This window comes from Daucus carota, chromosome 6 (assembly GCF_001625215.2).
Source record: "Daucus carota subsp. sativus chromosome 6, DH1 v3.0, whole genome shotgun sequence".
Lineage (NCBI taxonomy): Eukaryota > Viridiplantae > Streptophyta > Magnoliopsida > Apiales > Apiaceae > Daucus > Daucus carota.
The window spans coordinates 4517410-4531398 of record NC_030386.2 but is presented as its reverse complement, the minus strand read 5'-3'; the positions used below and the strand labels follow the sequence as shown (position 1 = coordinate 4531398).

The 13989-nt window shown below is 35.5% G+C and overlaps 2 protein-coding genes and 1 pseudogene across 2 annotated transcripts; 1 reads left to right on the top strand and 2 right to left on the bottom strand.

Moving 5' to 3' along the window:
* Positions 1–625: 625 nt before the first annotated feature.
* Positions 626–4302, top strand: LOC108225305 (protein DETOXIFICATION 54). Its single transcript, XM_017400141.2, has 3 exons — positions 626–945; positions 1207–2073; positions 3447–4302. Exons 1-3 carry the CDS (start codon positions 892–894, stop codon positions 3993–3995), a joined length of 1470 nt encoding a protein of 489 aa, XP_017255630.1. The 5' UTR covers positions 626–891; the 3' UTR covers positions 3996–4302.
* A 5264-nt stretch (positions 4303–9566) lies between these two features.
* On the bottom strand, positions 9567–11461 carry LOC108225656 (GDSL esterase/lipase At1g29670). Its single transcript, XM_017400582.2, has 4 exons — positions 10986–11461; positions 10415–10648; positions 9972–10224; positions 9567–9879 (listed from the first exon to the last, which is right to left on the bottom strand). Exons 1-4 carry the CDS (start codon positions 11406–11408, stop codon positions 9647–9649), a joined length of 1143 nt encoding a protein of 380 aa, XP_017256071.2. The 5' UTR covers positions 11409–11461; the 3' UTR covers positions 9567–9646.
* A 1091-nt stretch (positions 11462–12552) lies between these two features.
* On the bottom strand, positions 12553–13699 carry LOC108225655 (GDSL esterase/lipase At1g71250-like; annotated as a pseudogene).
* Positions 13700–13989: the final 290 nt, after the last annotated feature.

Here is a 13989-nt window from a genome sequence, read left to right as displayed (position 1 = left end):
ATCTTTTCTATTGATTCCTACGGCTACAAGTTGGATAAAACCTTGAATGAGATACTCAACCACAGGGACAAAGATATGATTTTTTGAAAATAAATTTTATCATGTTCATTTACACTTTCAAAGCGAATTTATTAATATTTTTTTAAATATATCCTCATAATTTTTATTTTCAAAACTTGACTTGTTTGAAACTTAATTGAATTCACTCTCAAAGCAGGGATATTTAAAAAAATTATACAACTAATTATTCTTGAGTATGTGTAATTTTTTTAAAATACACAGATAATAAGGAACGGAGAGAATAATAAGAACGTAAATGTATAAAATTTATTTATCAAGGTTTTAATCTCTTTTCTAAAAGTCGGTGATTAATCACGATTAATCACCGATTAATCCCTGTTTCGTAGCTCGCCGAACTGATTAAATATCCGATTATTCTAATTAATCCTCAATTAATCACCGATCAATGCAGTTAATCTTCGATTAATCTTTGTTCCGTGACTTCACCGATTAAGTCTGATTCCCGCTTTTTACGACACTGATTTTAATCCGTAAATAAAACGGGAATGACATCTTATCATATTATATTTTCTATTATACCCCTACCAAATATCTTAGCAGTACAACACACATAGTGAGGCCTGTGAGTCTGTGACTGTCTCTGTATCTAGCTTCATATCATTTTCTCATCAATACATAAACCCCCATAAAACCCCTCCATCTACTTGTTGTAATAACTCATATTTTTATTATTATCATCCTCACTTCATCATAATTAATATTTGCTTCTCCTTCTAGATCTCTCACCCTCTCATCTTCTTCAAACTATAACACATAGTAATAACATATAACTAAAACACACACACACACTCAAAAGTATTCAACATCAACATGGCTGATAAAGACCTTGATTTTTCTTCCCACAAGCTCCCCACTCCCTCTCAGGTACATCACATGATATGCACACATCTTTTTATATGTTCGGTTTCTGTTCAGAAACAGATTATTTGTACCCTTGTGATCGGTGGTTTTTTTTATTTTTATTTAATTTTGTAGTACAGTTCTCTTATTTTTACTATTATATGTGGGTAAAATTCGCAGGCTAAGATAGTTTGTAGTGAACATGATTAAAACGGACTTATAAATATGGATTATATATTATGTGATCGAGAACTGGTCACTTAACGTGGGATTTTGTTTCCGTAGGTGGTGGAAGAAATGAAGGAGCTATGGTCCATGGCCTTACCAATAACAGGAATGAACTGTTTAGTCTACATACGAGCGGTGGTCTCGGTGCTTTTCCTCGGGTGGCTCGGGAGCTTAGAGCTCGCCGGTGGTGCACTCTCCATAGGGTTCACCAACATTACTGGCTACTCAGTGTTAGTAGGATTGGCCTCAGGGCTGGAGCCTGTGTGTAGTCAGGCTTATGGTAACAAGAACTATGACTTGCTCACGCTGTCACTGCACCGCATGATTTTTATTCTTTTGATCACAATAATTCCTATTAGTTTTTTGTGGATCAATCTCAACTCAATTATGCTATTTATTGGTCAAGATCCTGATATTACATCGACGGCTGCTTCGTATTGTATTGTTTCGTTGCCTGATTTGTTAACCAATTCGTTTTTGCAACCGCTACGTGTTTATTTGAGGTCACAGGGCGTGACTCAACCGATGATGTGGTGCACATTTGTCGCGGTTGTGTTCCATGTTCCGTTGAATTATGTGATGGTTGTAGTGATGAAACTTGGTGTCAGTGGAGTTGCATTAGCCTCTGTATTGACTAATGTTAATATGCTGTTGTTTTTGTGCGGTTATGTTTATGTTTATGGGAGGTGGGAGTGGAAATGGACGGCTGGGATTGGGGGAGGGGGGGTGGGACCGCTGTTGCGATTAGCGGTTCCTAGTTGTATTGGGATTTGTCTGGAGTGGTGGTGGTATGAAATTGTGACTGTTCTTGCTGGATATTTGCCTAATCCGAGACTTGCTGTTGCGGCTACTGGGATTTTGATTCAGACAACTAGTCTTATGTATACTGTTCCTATGGCCCTGGCTGGCTGCGTTTCTGCTCGGGTAAGTTTTATTTTTAAATGTTCTGTCCTATTTTACCGCTCTGTTTAATGCTCTGGATTGGTTAAGGTTGTGTTTGACGCGATTATGTAGTATCAACTTATTATTTCTAAGATCAGGAATAGTTCATGGGGTCGAACACGAAACTGTAGTGTCTAGGCCCTTTCGTTCTAATGCTTGGAAATTCCTTTGAATGCATTGATCTAGTGACTAGTTATTGCCCATCTGTCTCTGCTTACTGTTGTTAATTAGATCATTTTAATTGCGATGGTCCACTGTTGGCTAATTATTGGTTGTTTCTTATAAGTTAAATCATAAGGCTCAAAATTTGGAAAGGGCACTAATTTTATTGAAGTACAGATCATTTTATGACAACATTACTTGTCATTTTTGTGGATTTGCGTAGTGTCACGTAAAAGGGTGATAATTATTTTTCCGGAAAAGGGTGATCACGAATAGCATAAAAAAGCTCCTTATGACAACATAACTAGATAGCTAGTCAGTTTTGCGTATTTGCAGAGTCCTAAATAAACGGAAAGGATCATGTTAATGAACTGGTAAAAGAGACTAGTTGTGTTTATGGAAACAAGATACTTGCACGGCTTGTTATGTTCAGATATGGTTGCTGGGTTAGTATTTATGGTCGATGATAGGAAATTGGAGTTGTTTACTCAGTTGGAACATGGTTATATCTGGGCAAGTGACACATTCATCCATTTGCATCAAAGTGTTTGATATTATAAGTGTCAAGATTTGTTATATGGTTGCATCATACTTCCACTTGTAGGCTTACACAGATCATGAATGTAATAGTGATGGACGGTTTTAGCGTAGGATAAATCTTTATTCTTTCACTTTCGACTTCTTATTCGAGCTTTTTATGGCCAAGTTCAGTGCCCATTTTGGCTGTGACAAAATCATTTAACAAACTAAAGTTGACCTAGTGGCCTTGTATTAATAATCATGTAGCATAGTGGAAAAATTTATGAGATTTCGACTAAGATATCTGGAAAAAACCAGATCTGCGCAAGTGGGCTTTACAATAATCAAGTCATCATACCAACTATACTCGAAAAATTATGGGACATGCATGTCTGATTCCCCTTGTTATGGCCTCCACATCTACAGGTCTTCCACTACGATTTTGATGGATTACACACACATATATGTGGTTTTTTCTTCTGTGTGTGTGAAATTTCCGGGGATCAATCAAATGATTGCGATTTTAAGAAATGCCTCGATGTGGTTGAGTGATGTAAATTTTCTGGCATGTCATTATGATTGATTTGTGGTGCCTAGGATATTCGTACATGTAAAGCATGATTTTTTGTCGTTGAGTGTGATTATGATGCTCTTAAGGTATAATGTTTTTGTAGGTAGGGAATGAATTAGGAGCTGGAAAGCCGTACAAGGCCAAGTTAGCTGCAATGGTTGCTCTAGTCTGTGCTTTCTTGATTGGGATTATCCATGTATGCTGGACATCGATTTTCCGAGATAAATGGGCTGGATTGTTTACCAAGGATGAGATGTTGAAAGCTCTGGTTGCATCAGTCATGCCACTGATGGGGCTCTGTGAGCTCGGGAACTGCCCCCAGACGACCGGCTGTGGCATCCTACGAGGCACCGCGAGGCCAGCAGTGGGTGCACGCATTAATCTTGGTTCATTTTATTTTGTGGGCACTCCTGTAGCTGTTGGTTTAGCATTCTGGTTCAGGGTAGGTTTCACCGGGCTGTGGCTAGGTCTCTTATCAGCTCAAGTAGCTTGCGCGATTTCCATTCTATACGCTGTTCTGGTGAGCACGGACTGGGAAGGCGAGGCGCTGAAGGCTCTGAAACTTAATGAAGTCGAAATGGTGGAGAAATCCGAGAATGGTGAAGAGAATATCAGGTTCCTGGCAAAGGCAAATGGCAATACTAATTGTTGATGTTATTGCCTACAGAATTGAAGCAAACAAAGTTTCAGCAAACAGAGAAAGAAATGGAATGACTAGATAGTGGGCCATGTTTGTTTGTTTTTAGGTTCATTTTCTTGGCCTTTTGCAAGTTTTAGTTGAATGTTGTGCTTGTGCAGCATGGGAGTTTTCACAGATCTTGACATCTTGTTTGAAATATATTTGTACTAAGATGTCATGGATATTAACACCAGTAACCACAAACGACTAGACACATTCTAAACAGATTTGTACATATGATTTCAAACTTTAGATGATAAAATTTTTTCGATGAAAGAAATCCCTGATGCAACTATTATATCTATGATACAACTCATCTATGAATATGTAGATCCTGACAAAAAAAAAAAAAATTCATTTGCACATAAACGTGGAAACTCGAATGCTTCCATTTTATTGCCGGAAAAAGCAAATATTCATTGCAACTCGATTAGTTTCATTCTATTACTAATCTACCAAACTATTACTATTGCCGGAAAAAGCAAATATTTATTGCCAGAAATATTAGTACGGTGGATTTTGATTGACTTCTAATGTTTTATAATGGTGGACCCCCTTGCAAATTCACGGACCACACCAATAAAAATCTACCAAACTTATAGAATTTGGTGATTAGCATGTGCCATGGGCACACACTAGACAAACCCTTTAACAGAAACTTGAATCATCCAATAGTATTTGCGAAAGAAAATGAATTGTAACAAATATTGAAAATGAATTGTAACAAATATTCGCTATTATGACATCATAAATTTATACGTGTATTTACCGAAAACCCAGATGGTGTTTTATTACCGAAAGAAAATGGATATTTTTACACTCAGTACAAATTTCACACGTGTTTTCACCAAAACTCCATTAGTTTCATTTTATTATTTTTTGAAAATGATTAGTTTCATTTTATTACCGAAAGAGAATGAATATTCACAGCGGGACAGTAATCAAGATCAGATCTCTAACATGCACTTTAGATGTTTAAATCTTGTTGATTTTATTAATAGTGACGTTGCTTTGTAAACTTTTACACAGAATATACGGACTTGTGAACAGAGATATAAAGACTATCTAAGTACAAAAAGAAGCATGGCTCATGACTGTGTAACTGTTCTGTTCCTCCACTTGTAATAATTTATTCACTGAAATTTTCTAAAGGCAAGTTCACTAGCACAGTAGCACTTTACTAAAAGAACTCAGACCTAAATTCCAAGCAGAATATTTTCATATTCTTTTTCCTTTTTCAGGTGTCATGACACTTGATAATGCCACAAAATACTCTCGTTCTTTTCGTATTTTAGAAATTTAGTATTTCATCGAAAATCGGCATGCCACTTCCAACTCTTACGGATCGAAAATCGATTGTCAGAATAAGGTCTGCGTACGTTTCACCCTGTACGTGACTTCCGACACGCGGGTCGGAAAAATGAAAGAAAACCAACGAGAAATATTGTGAGGGAAAGGGCATGGAGGAAGTGTCCAAATCTTTTACTTTATGAACAAGAAGTGGGCACCTAAAAATGGAGTATATATTGGAAATGATGGGAGGGATTGGAAATGATGGGAGGGAAAGTGAGTGGATAGGGATGAAGATTTTAAACACAAAAGAGATGAATAATGAATAATGAGATTGTGGGTGGGAGGCATAGAATGTGACAATTCAGAGTTTGATTGAAGCATAGTGCTCAAATAAAACCACCTGCTCAACCACCATGTACTGTGCTTCTGTCTTCTGACCCTTCTTGACCCTATTTCCAATCATGCTCTCTCCAATTTCCCTTTTTTTTAACAGAATTGCCCCTCTAACTTTATCGTCCGTGCGAAAAGATTCTCTACTGCAATCACTTCTTTCTTCATAATGTACAACTCAGATTAGGGCTAGCAATTTCGGGTTTCGGGTCGGGGTCGGGTCGGGTTGACAGTCGCGGGTTAAAAAATTTACCCAACCCGAACCCGACCCGAAATTTTAATGGGTCAGAATACCCAACCCGAACCTGACCCGCACTACCCGCGGGTAACCCGAACCCGACCCGAAAATAAATATTTATTAATAAAAATATTTTTAAATAATAAATAAATATTATTTTAATCCAAATAAATTAATTTTTATTAAATTAAATAATTCTATATTAAATTTAACTAATAACATTTATAAAAATAATATAAATAATATAAATATGTATTATATTTATATTATATATTAATTTTCGGGTAATTTCGGGTCAATTTCGGGTAACCCGAATTCAACCCGAAAATGACCCGTTTTTTCTGGGTTGATTTTGAGTCAACCCGAATTCGACCCGAACCCGAAAAACCCTAACCCAAATTCGTATTTTGCGGGTCGAATTCGTGTCGGGTTGTCGGGTCGGGTCCAATATTGCCACCCCTAACTCAGATGTAACATTATATGCACATTTGAGTCGAAAGAGATTCGTGAAGTGATGGATTTATTCGGTTCGTCAATAATTGAGCCGGACCGAGCATATGTCCTTCGCGGTGTTATTAGTGCTCCGAAAGTGAATATTCTTGTCGAAAAATCATCAGAAACATGGACGGACTTTTTCGAGTTTTTCCCGGAGATAAAAAATATAGAAATTATTGCACGATAATAAGCCACCGGATCTAAATAAAAGTGTACAAAATCATATCGACTGGTTACGTACGAGCTTGAAAGCAAATGTTGATCCATGAGAGGATATTTTTCCAACAAGAGTAAAGAGACTGAGAGCAAGTCCAATAAGTTATCTAAACTTGCTCCTAAACTTACGCTCTCCTGATGGAGTAGTGGTTACTTAAATCACTACATTAGAGCATCTCCAACCTTACAAAACTCTTAGGTAAAAAATGAGTTGGCATACCATATATAAAAAATATAGCCAATTTGTTGAAAAAAGCGCACCCCAACCACATGAAACTGTTGTCTATAATTTTAGTCAATCTCCTATGGATGGCTATATTTGTCGAACCTCTACAGGTCTGTAAAAAATCTGTAGGAAGATTACACATCATTTATTACTATACTGAACTGATATATTCTATTTTAACAAACTAAAATATTAATAACATACTATTTTTAAATTATAGCCAACCAATATAGCCAATACCGTCGAAGCAAAATGTCTTACAGGTTCAGCAAATTTTACATAATGTCTTACAGGTCCAATTTAGTCAACGATTATAGCCAACACCGTTGGAGATGCTCTTAGCATAACTTCAAATCTCCTAACCATTATCTATTTATAAGTAACCCCTAGCCATTACCTATTTAATATTTATAAATAAAATAATCATCTATCTCCTTCTTTCTTTGTCTTTCCCCTCCTTTTCCTCTTCTCTCTCAAATTTATTATTAAAATAATTTTAAGAGAACAAATATAGGGATTGCTATTGGAATTGACACTAAAAGTAGATTACTAAATTACTAAAACTCACTAAAGAAAATTCATTATTTTATATTATTAATAACTAATAACATAGGTAACCTATTGGACTTGCTGTGATGGAATATAACAACACTTTCTTCTGGATCAAAAATTTGTTCTTGCTTTTCATGAAAAAGGAAAAGAATAATTCATTCGACAATAAACAATCATTTGTGGGATTAAAAAGAAATTATAATCACCAGATATCTGAGCAACTTTCCAGCTCGATACACAAAACAATAGCCTTTAAACACTTGGAACATTCTGATAGGGGTGAGCAGGAAAAACCGAAACCGCAAAAAAAACCTAAAAAAACCGAAAAACCACACCGAAAAAATCCAAACCGCAAATAAAACTGAAAATAACCGAGATAAAAAACAGAAATTAGTGGTGCGGTTTTATTTTCGGTTTTATACTAAAACCGCACCGAAATTAACCGAACCGAAATATATATATATATATATATATATATATATATATATATAAATAGTAATAAAGCATTTTAGTCATTTTAAAATTTCACATCTAATTTTATATGTAGGTTCTTCTTCGTACTTGCATACTTGCTGAGTCACTTAAATAACCGGGCACCCAAATATTTGGAGGAGCGCTTGATCGAAAACTAGGGCTATTGTGATTTGCCACAAAGTAGAAATATTTCTGCTGTTAATCTGCTGATCAAATTTTATTATGAAACTTATTCTACTTTTTTTTATTTATGTACTTTTTGAACATTTTTTTATTTGAATTTCATGATTAGTTGATTTTGGGTAATTTTATTGACTTGACATCATCTAATTTCTTGTCAAAATACGTATGTTTTAGTTTTTATTGTGTATTAAGATTTTTTTAGATGAAAGTATGTAATGTTTCCTATATCCTTATATAGAAACAATAGTAAATAGTAACCGAACATATTGTACATGTTCATGAAAATTTTATATTTTTTTTAAAAAATTCATTATGCACAAGAGTAGCAAATAATAGTGGAAAAACCGAAAAAAAACCGCAACCGACTAATGGTTAACCGCAACCGAAAAACCGTTTTAATTGGTGCGGTTACGGTTAATGATGATTAACCGAACCGAACCGCATTCATCGGTTTGGTAACGGTTAATATCCGGAACCGCACCAAACCGCACCATGCACACCCCTACATTCTGATAACAAGAATCAAGAAATTCTGATAACATTAAGCATGAAGAATAAAAAAATGCCTTCTTAATTCTTATTATATTTTCTGGATGTGCGGAATGCTGATTCATTTATTCAAATTCGATAGTTAAAAGCTAAGAAAATTCCCAGGTACATGCCTTGATGGACTGTCGAAGAACTTTAATAAAGAGACAGCAAGTAGTGAACTGCACCAGTGTACATTATGATACGCTTGAATATCATTTTCAAAATAATGAGTTCTATTACTCATTTTGCCCGCAAGGGTTCAGCTGGTTAAAAGAGGGGACTTGTATCCTCTTGGTCACAGATTCGACTCCCGAAAGGAGCAGAATATGTGATTATGCCTCGGCTGCGGGTTCCTCCGTAAAAATAAAATAAAATATTACTCATTTCTTAGCAAAATTTTTCAGCTGATATGGGAATTTCTGCGTCGGATCAAAAATATGCATATGTCAGCTGTGTCATTCGCTTATGAGCCGAATATGTGCACTGGGCTATATCAATACATCTGTTGATTAAGGCTGGGCTGCAATCTACATTTCTTGTCATATCATCCTGTGGTGGTTTACATTTACATTTTTGAATCGATGTACCAAAATTAAGATTGCAAATCATTCTTCAGGGCAGTCTTTGGATGGTTTCCAGCAGTGATAACTTTGTAAACTATAATCATATTTGACAAACAATGCATGGCATGCTAATTAAACTTCTTGTCTAATTAAGCTAGAGAATTTATTTTTGCGAAACCTCCTATAATGCATAAGTACCAGCAGAACGACTCGTTACTCCAGGGAGCTCAGGTAAAATTCTCATTTTTCCCTTTCTGCTATATCTTAAAACATATTTAACTATGAACTAGGATGCAAGCTTAATTTCATCAAATTATTAAATTATTTTCTTATTTATATGATATAACATAGTTGTCACTTTGCATGCCGTTGTAACATTATTAATACAAAGTTTTAGATCAACTAGCATGACATCAAATTCTGAAATTGTAATATTACCTACAAATTTTACCGAATATGAACCCTAAATTTGAGCGAGTTTTCTAATATTGAAGGGATAAACATCATTAATGGAATCTGAACTGAAAGCCTTCGTAGCTAATTCAACATTCACAGCTTCCGTTGGATGTAAGGCATCAAAATACACATACTTGTTCCTGTCTTCACACGTCGTACCTCCTTTCTGGCATGAAATCCCATTTCCCCCTTCTCTCCTCCTCGGTACTTGGCAACAAGGTTTCGTTGCATCACTGAAACCTAAGTGCAATGAACATTCAGATTTTCTCTTAGTTAGATTGATCAAACATATCAGGTGTAGAAGATATAAAATAGTGGTTACATATTTTTACCATATAAAACAGGGTCCCTGATTATTTCTTGCATAATGTTGTATGCATTGACCATAACAAAGTTAGGACTAGGCTTTTGTGGCCTAATGCCTTTTACCAAGGATTCTAAGTTGGCATTGAATAACAATGCAGCATCATTAAGGGATTTATCGCAGCCCTTCCTCTTTGGTTGTGCAGCAATGCTTCGAGGAGTGCAGCCGAGAGGATACAAAGACATAAGTACAAACTTCTTTGCCCCCAAACTGTACAATTTCTGCAATAATTTTCAAAATTTTGTAAAATAATGTAGACTCATCTAAAAAAATTGATAAACAAAGAACCTCGCAACAATATATAATGTCAACTCACAAACAAAAACTAAGGATTATTTTTTGATCAAAGTTTCTTAGATATCACATAAGCTGACTGTCTGATACATTCACAAGTAGAAGTAATTTTTTTACCTTAAGTTGAGAAGAGAGGGTGGTTGTCAGATTGTCAGTGAATTCATGAACACTGACATTAGATTTTGATCTGTTTAGGAAGTAATTCAAAGTATAGTCGTTTCCTCCGCTTCCAATCACAAACAAGTACTTGGATAATTCCTCTTTGCTTCTGTTCTTCCCCTGATTCTGCAACTGCGGCAATGTTACATCCTCAAATTTCTTGATTTGCTCATTCAAACTCAGAACTCCTCCCTACAAAACATGTACACTACTGGTAAAACTTCCATTTTTTTCTGATACAATAAGAAAATAAGAGAAACAAATGGAAAATGCTACTGCATAGCAAGAAAAGTGACATATTAAAGCAAAAAAAAAAAAACATAGATAAATGTGTTTGGCACTTTTCTTAGATTTGTTTTTGATCGGCTCATACTACTACTGTGGTTTTAAGTGCAAAAACATAATCATAATTTGCAAACTAATATACTTTTTTCCAAACAACTTGCAATTATAAGTTATGGGTAGCTTAACAATATAAATATACTTGATGCTTGCAGGATGTATATAAAGAAAGATATTAAAGCTATACCGCTATGGAGCCAGTCTCATCTAGGATCCCAGAGCCCCCGCATGCATAGTCAACACCAACAGCTGTATGATTTTCCTTTGTAGCTGGATTAAAGAAAGCTGGTATGAATGCTGGAATATCAAGCAATTTTCCAAGAATATCGATAATGTTTTCGCCATTAGTATACCTCCCGGAAGGGCCAAGTGGAAAATCCATGCCATAAGGCAAGTAATCAGCTTTGGCTAATGTTTTAAGAAATTTATTGTTACCATTGTCAACTAAGGAGCTCCCAAACACAAACATCCCTTTAATAGAACTATTTTTCCTATCTCTTACAGTTTCTGCACTGGAGGAGAGTTCGGTTGGATTAAACCAAGAATAACGGAGAAAATTAATACATAAGGACACAAAAAGCATTGAAGAAAGAAGATTTATTGGAGCCATTATGTTAAAGCAAGGCAGCTTGTAATTTTGGTGTCCTTTTAATGCAAATGTGTTATACTTAAGTGGCACTGCATCGGAAAGTAATGAAGTGTGCCAATTGCTAACTTTTCTATTTATAAGGTTATGAATGAGAAATTCTCCATTTTTGTCAACAAGATGGCAATTTTAGTAAAACCTTTTCCATTTTTCCAATAATATATAAATAACAAACCTCTGTTCTAATGATTTAATTAAGAGTTAAAAATTGCGTACTTCTGTTTGAATTTGCTATTTTGTCATTCTCTTTGTAATTGTGTTATACACTGATCATTTTTTTGTTCATACTCAAACTTGCGTAATTGCTTTTATAATAGGAGTTCTTTCATTCCAGTGTTGCTCATCACCTGAGTAAGTCTGGTAGTTAAAGATATGAGCAGGAATTTCTCCATAAAATTGATCAAACTAATTGGTGTGTAGCCACTTGTTGACTGCAGACAGTCTGATTTTGGAATAGGAGGGATCAAGGAAGAGTTTAAGCCTCTCGGGAGGAAAACATTTGTTTGAAATGCCTTGACCATAGACATTGCATGCCACTGTGACATTATTAATACAATACTTTTTGATCAAGTAGCAAAACATCCAGTTCGTAACTGTATTATACTCTAGTAAAACAGATCAGAGATGATGACACCAGATTTCAGTGAATTTTCTGATGCTGAAGGGATAAACATCACTAGTGAGATTTGAATTGAAACCCTTTGTAGCTAATACAACATTCACTGCTTCTGTAGGATGTAAACCATCAAAAAACAGAAACTGGTTCCTATCTTTACACATTGCTCCTCCTTTTGTGCAAAGAGTGTCATTCCCTCCATCTTCAGTCGACACCACTTGGCAACAAGGATTCTTCACGTCACCAAAACCTGAGCGTATTAAACATCAGAACTTGCTTTTATTTACATTAATCAAGCATATCAGGTGTAAATCTTTTATACCAATAGGCACATATTTTTTTTACCATTTAAAGCAGGGTTTCTGATCAGATCTCGAATAATATTGTACCCATTTGACCATGACAAGCTTAGGACCCGACATGTGTGGCTTAATGACTTAAACCAAGGATTGTAAGTTGGTAGTTAATAACTGAGGAACTTCATTATGGGATCTATTGCAGTCCCTTCCTCTTTGGTTGTGCAACCTTGCTTAGGGGGCTACAGCCCAGAGGATACAAAGACACGAGTACAAACGTCTGTGCCCCCAAATTGTACAATTTCTGCAATATTTTATGAAAATTCTGTAAAAATAAATTGACAATCCAATATTTGGTAAAACAAATTTAGCTCTAAATGATATCAAATATGTTGTTCACATGTAAAAGCATGCAAACTCAATTAGCAAAAAACATGCAAACAAGATAATCAACTATCAGGGAGTGCCTGAGCGGTTCCAAGGTGCTTCCAGTATTTGAGGAACAGTGAAGTTCGATACTCACCTCACCTTACTAACTATACTCAAATAAAGGCATTGAATTAAAACTTTTACCTTCAGTTGAGAAGACAGGGTAGCTGTGAGATTGTCAGTGAATTCTTGAATGTTGACATTAGATTGTGATCCATTCATATAATAATTCAAAATGTGGTCATTTGTTCTGCTTCCAATCACAAACAAGTAATTGGATAATAACTCTCTGCTGCTATTCTCCGCCTGATCCTGCAACTCGGGCAATGTAACCATTTTCAATTTTCTTAATTTGCTCATTCAAACTCGGCAGTCGTCCCTGAAAATCATATTATGTACACTACTAGTTAATTTCCACATTGTTTTAAAACAACAAGAAAAAAAAGAATCAAATGAAAAATGCAACTACATAGCTAGAAAATTGACATATATAAAAAAATAGATAATTTGTGTTTGGCATTTTCCTTAGCTGTGTTTTTCTTCAGCACACATTCTACTTTACAACTCCTATTTTATGTAACAACTTATGATAATAAGTGTGTTGGTAGATATTAGAACTATACCAATGTGGAGCTAGTCTCATTAAGGATCCCAGAGCCACTGGATGCATAGTTAGCGCCATCGATTGTGTGATTTCCCTTTGTAGATGGATCAAAGAAAGGCGGGATGAATGCTGTGATGTTAAGCAGGTCTCCGAGAGCATCGATAAAAGTTTTTCCATTATTATACCTCCCAGAAGGTCTGAGTGGAAAATCCATCCCATAAGGCAAGTAATCAGCATTTGCTACTGTTTCAAGAAAGTTACTGTTACCATTGTCAACAAAGGAGTCCCCAAACACAAACATCCTATTCATGATATTATCATTCCCACATTCCCATCTCTTATATTTTTTTTGCATCAGAGAAAATTTTGGTTGGATCAGAACAAGAAAAGCCGAGGAAATTGAAACATAAAGATATCGAAAGCATTGAAGGAAGAAGATTCATTAAAGCCATTGTTTTCAAGCTATGTAGGTCTTGTAATGAAGTGTAGCAAATGCCAGCTCTTCTATATATAAGGCTTGAATAACACCAACGAGTTCGTTTTTTCTTCCACAAACAGGTGCAGAGCAGCAGTCTGCATTTTCGTTGCAACAAATTTGTT

Excerpts from the sequence above, each read along its gene's own strand:
- LOC108225305 (XM_017400141.2), top strand. The coding sequence starts at position 892 with ATGGCTGATAAAGACCTTGATTTTTCTTCCCACAAGCTCCCCACTCCC. Across the intron at positions 946-1,206 it reads AGCTCCCCACTCCCTCTCAG|GTGGTGGAAGAAATGAAGGA; the intron begins GTACATCACATG and ends TTGTTTCCGTAG. Across the intron at positions 2,074-3,446 it reads CTGGCTGCGTTTCTGCTCGG|GTAGGGAATGAATTAGGAGC; the intron begins GTAAGTTTTATT and ends ATGTTTTTGTAG.
- LOC108225656 (XM_017400582.2), bottom strand. The coding sequence starts at position 11,408 with ATGGCTCCAATAAATCTTCTTTCTTCAATGCTTTTTGTGTCCTTATGT. Across the intron at positions 10,649-10,985 it reads ATGAGACTGGCTCCATAGCG|GGAGGAGTTCTGAGTTTGAA; the intron begins GTATAGCTTTAA and ends CATGTTTTGTAG. Across the intron at positions 9,880-9,971 it reads CAGGGACCCTGTTTTATATG|GTTTCAGTGATGCAACGAAA; the intron begins GTAAAAATATGT and ends CATTGCACTTAG.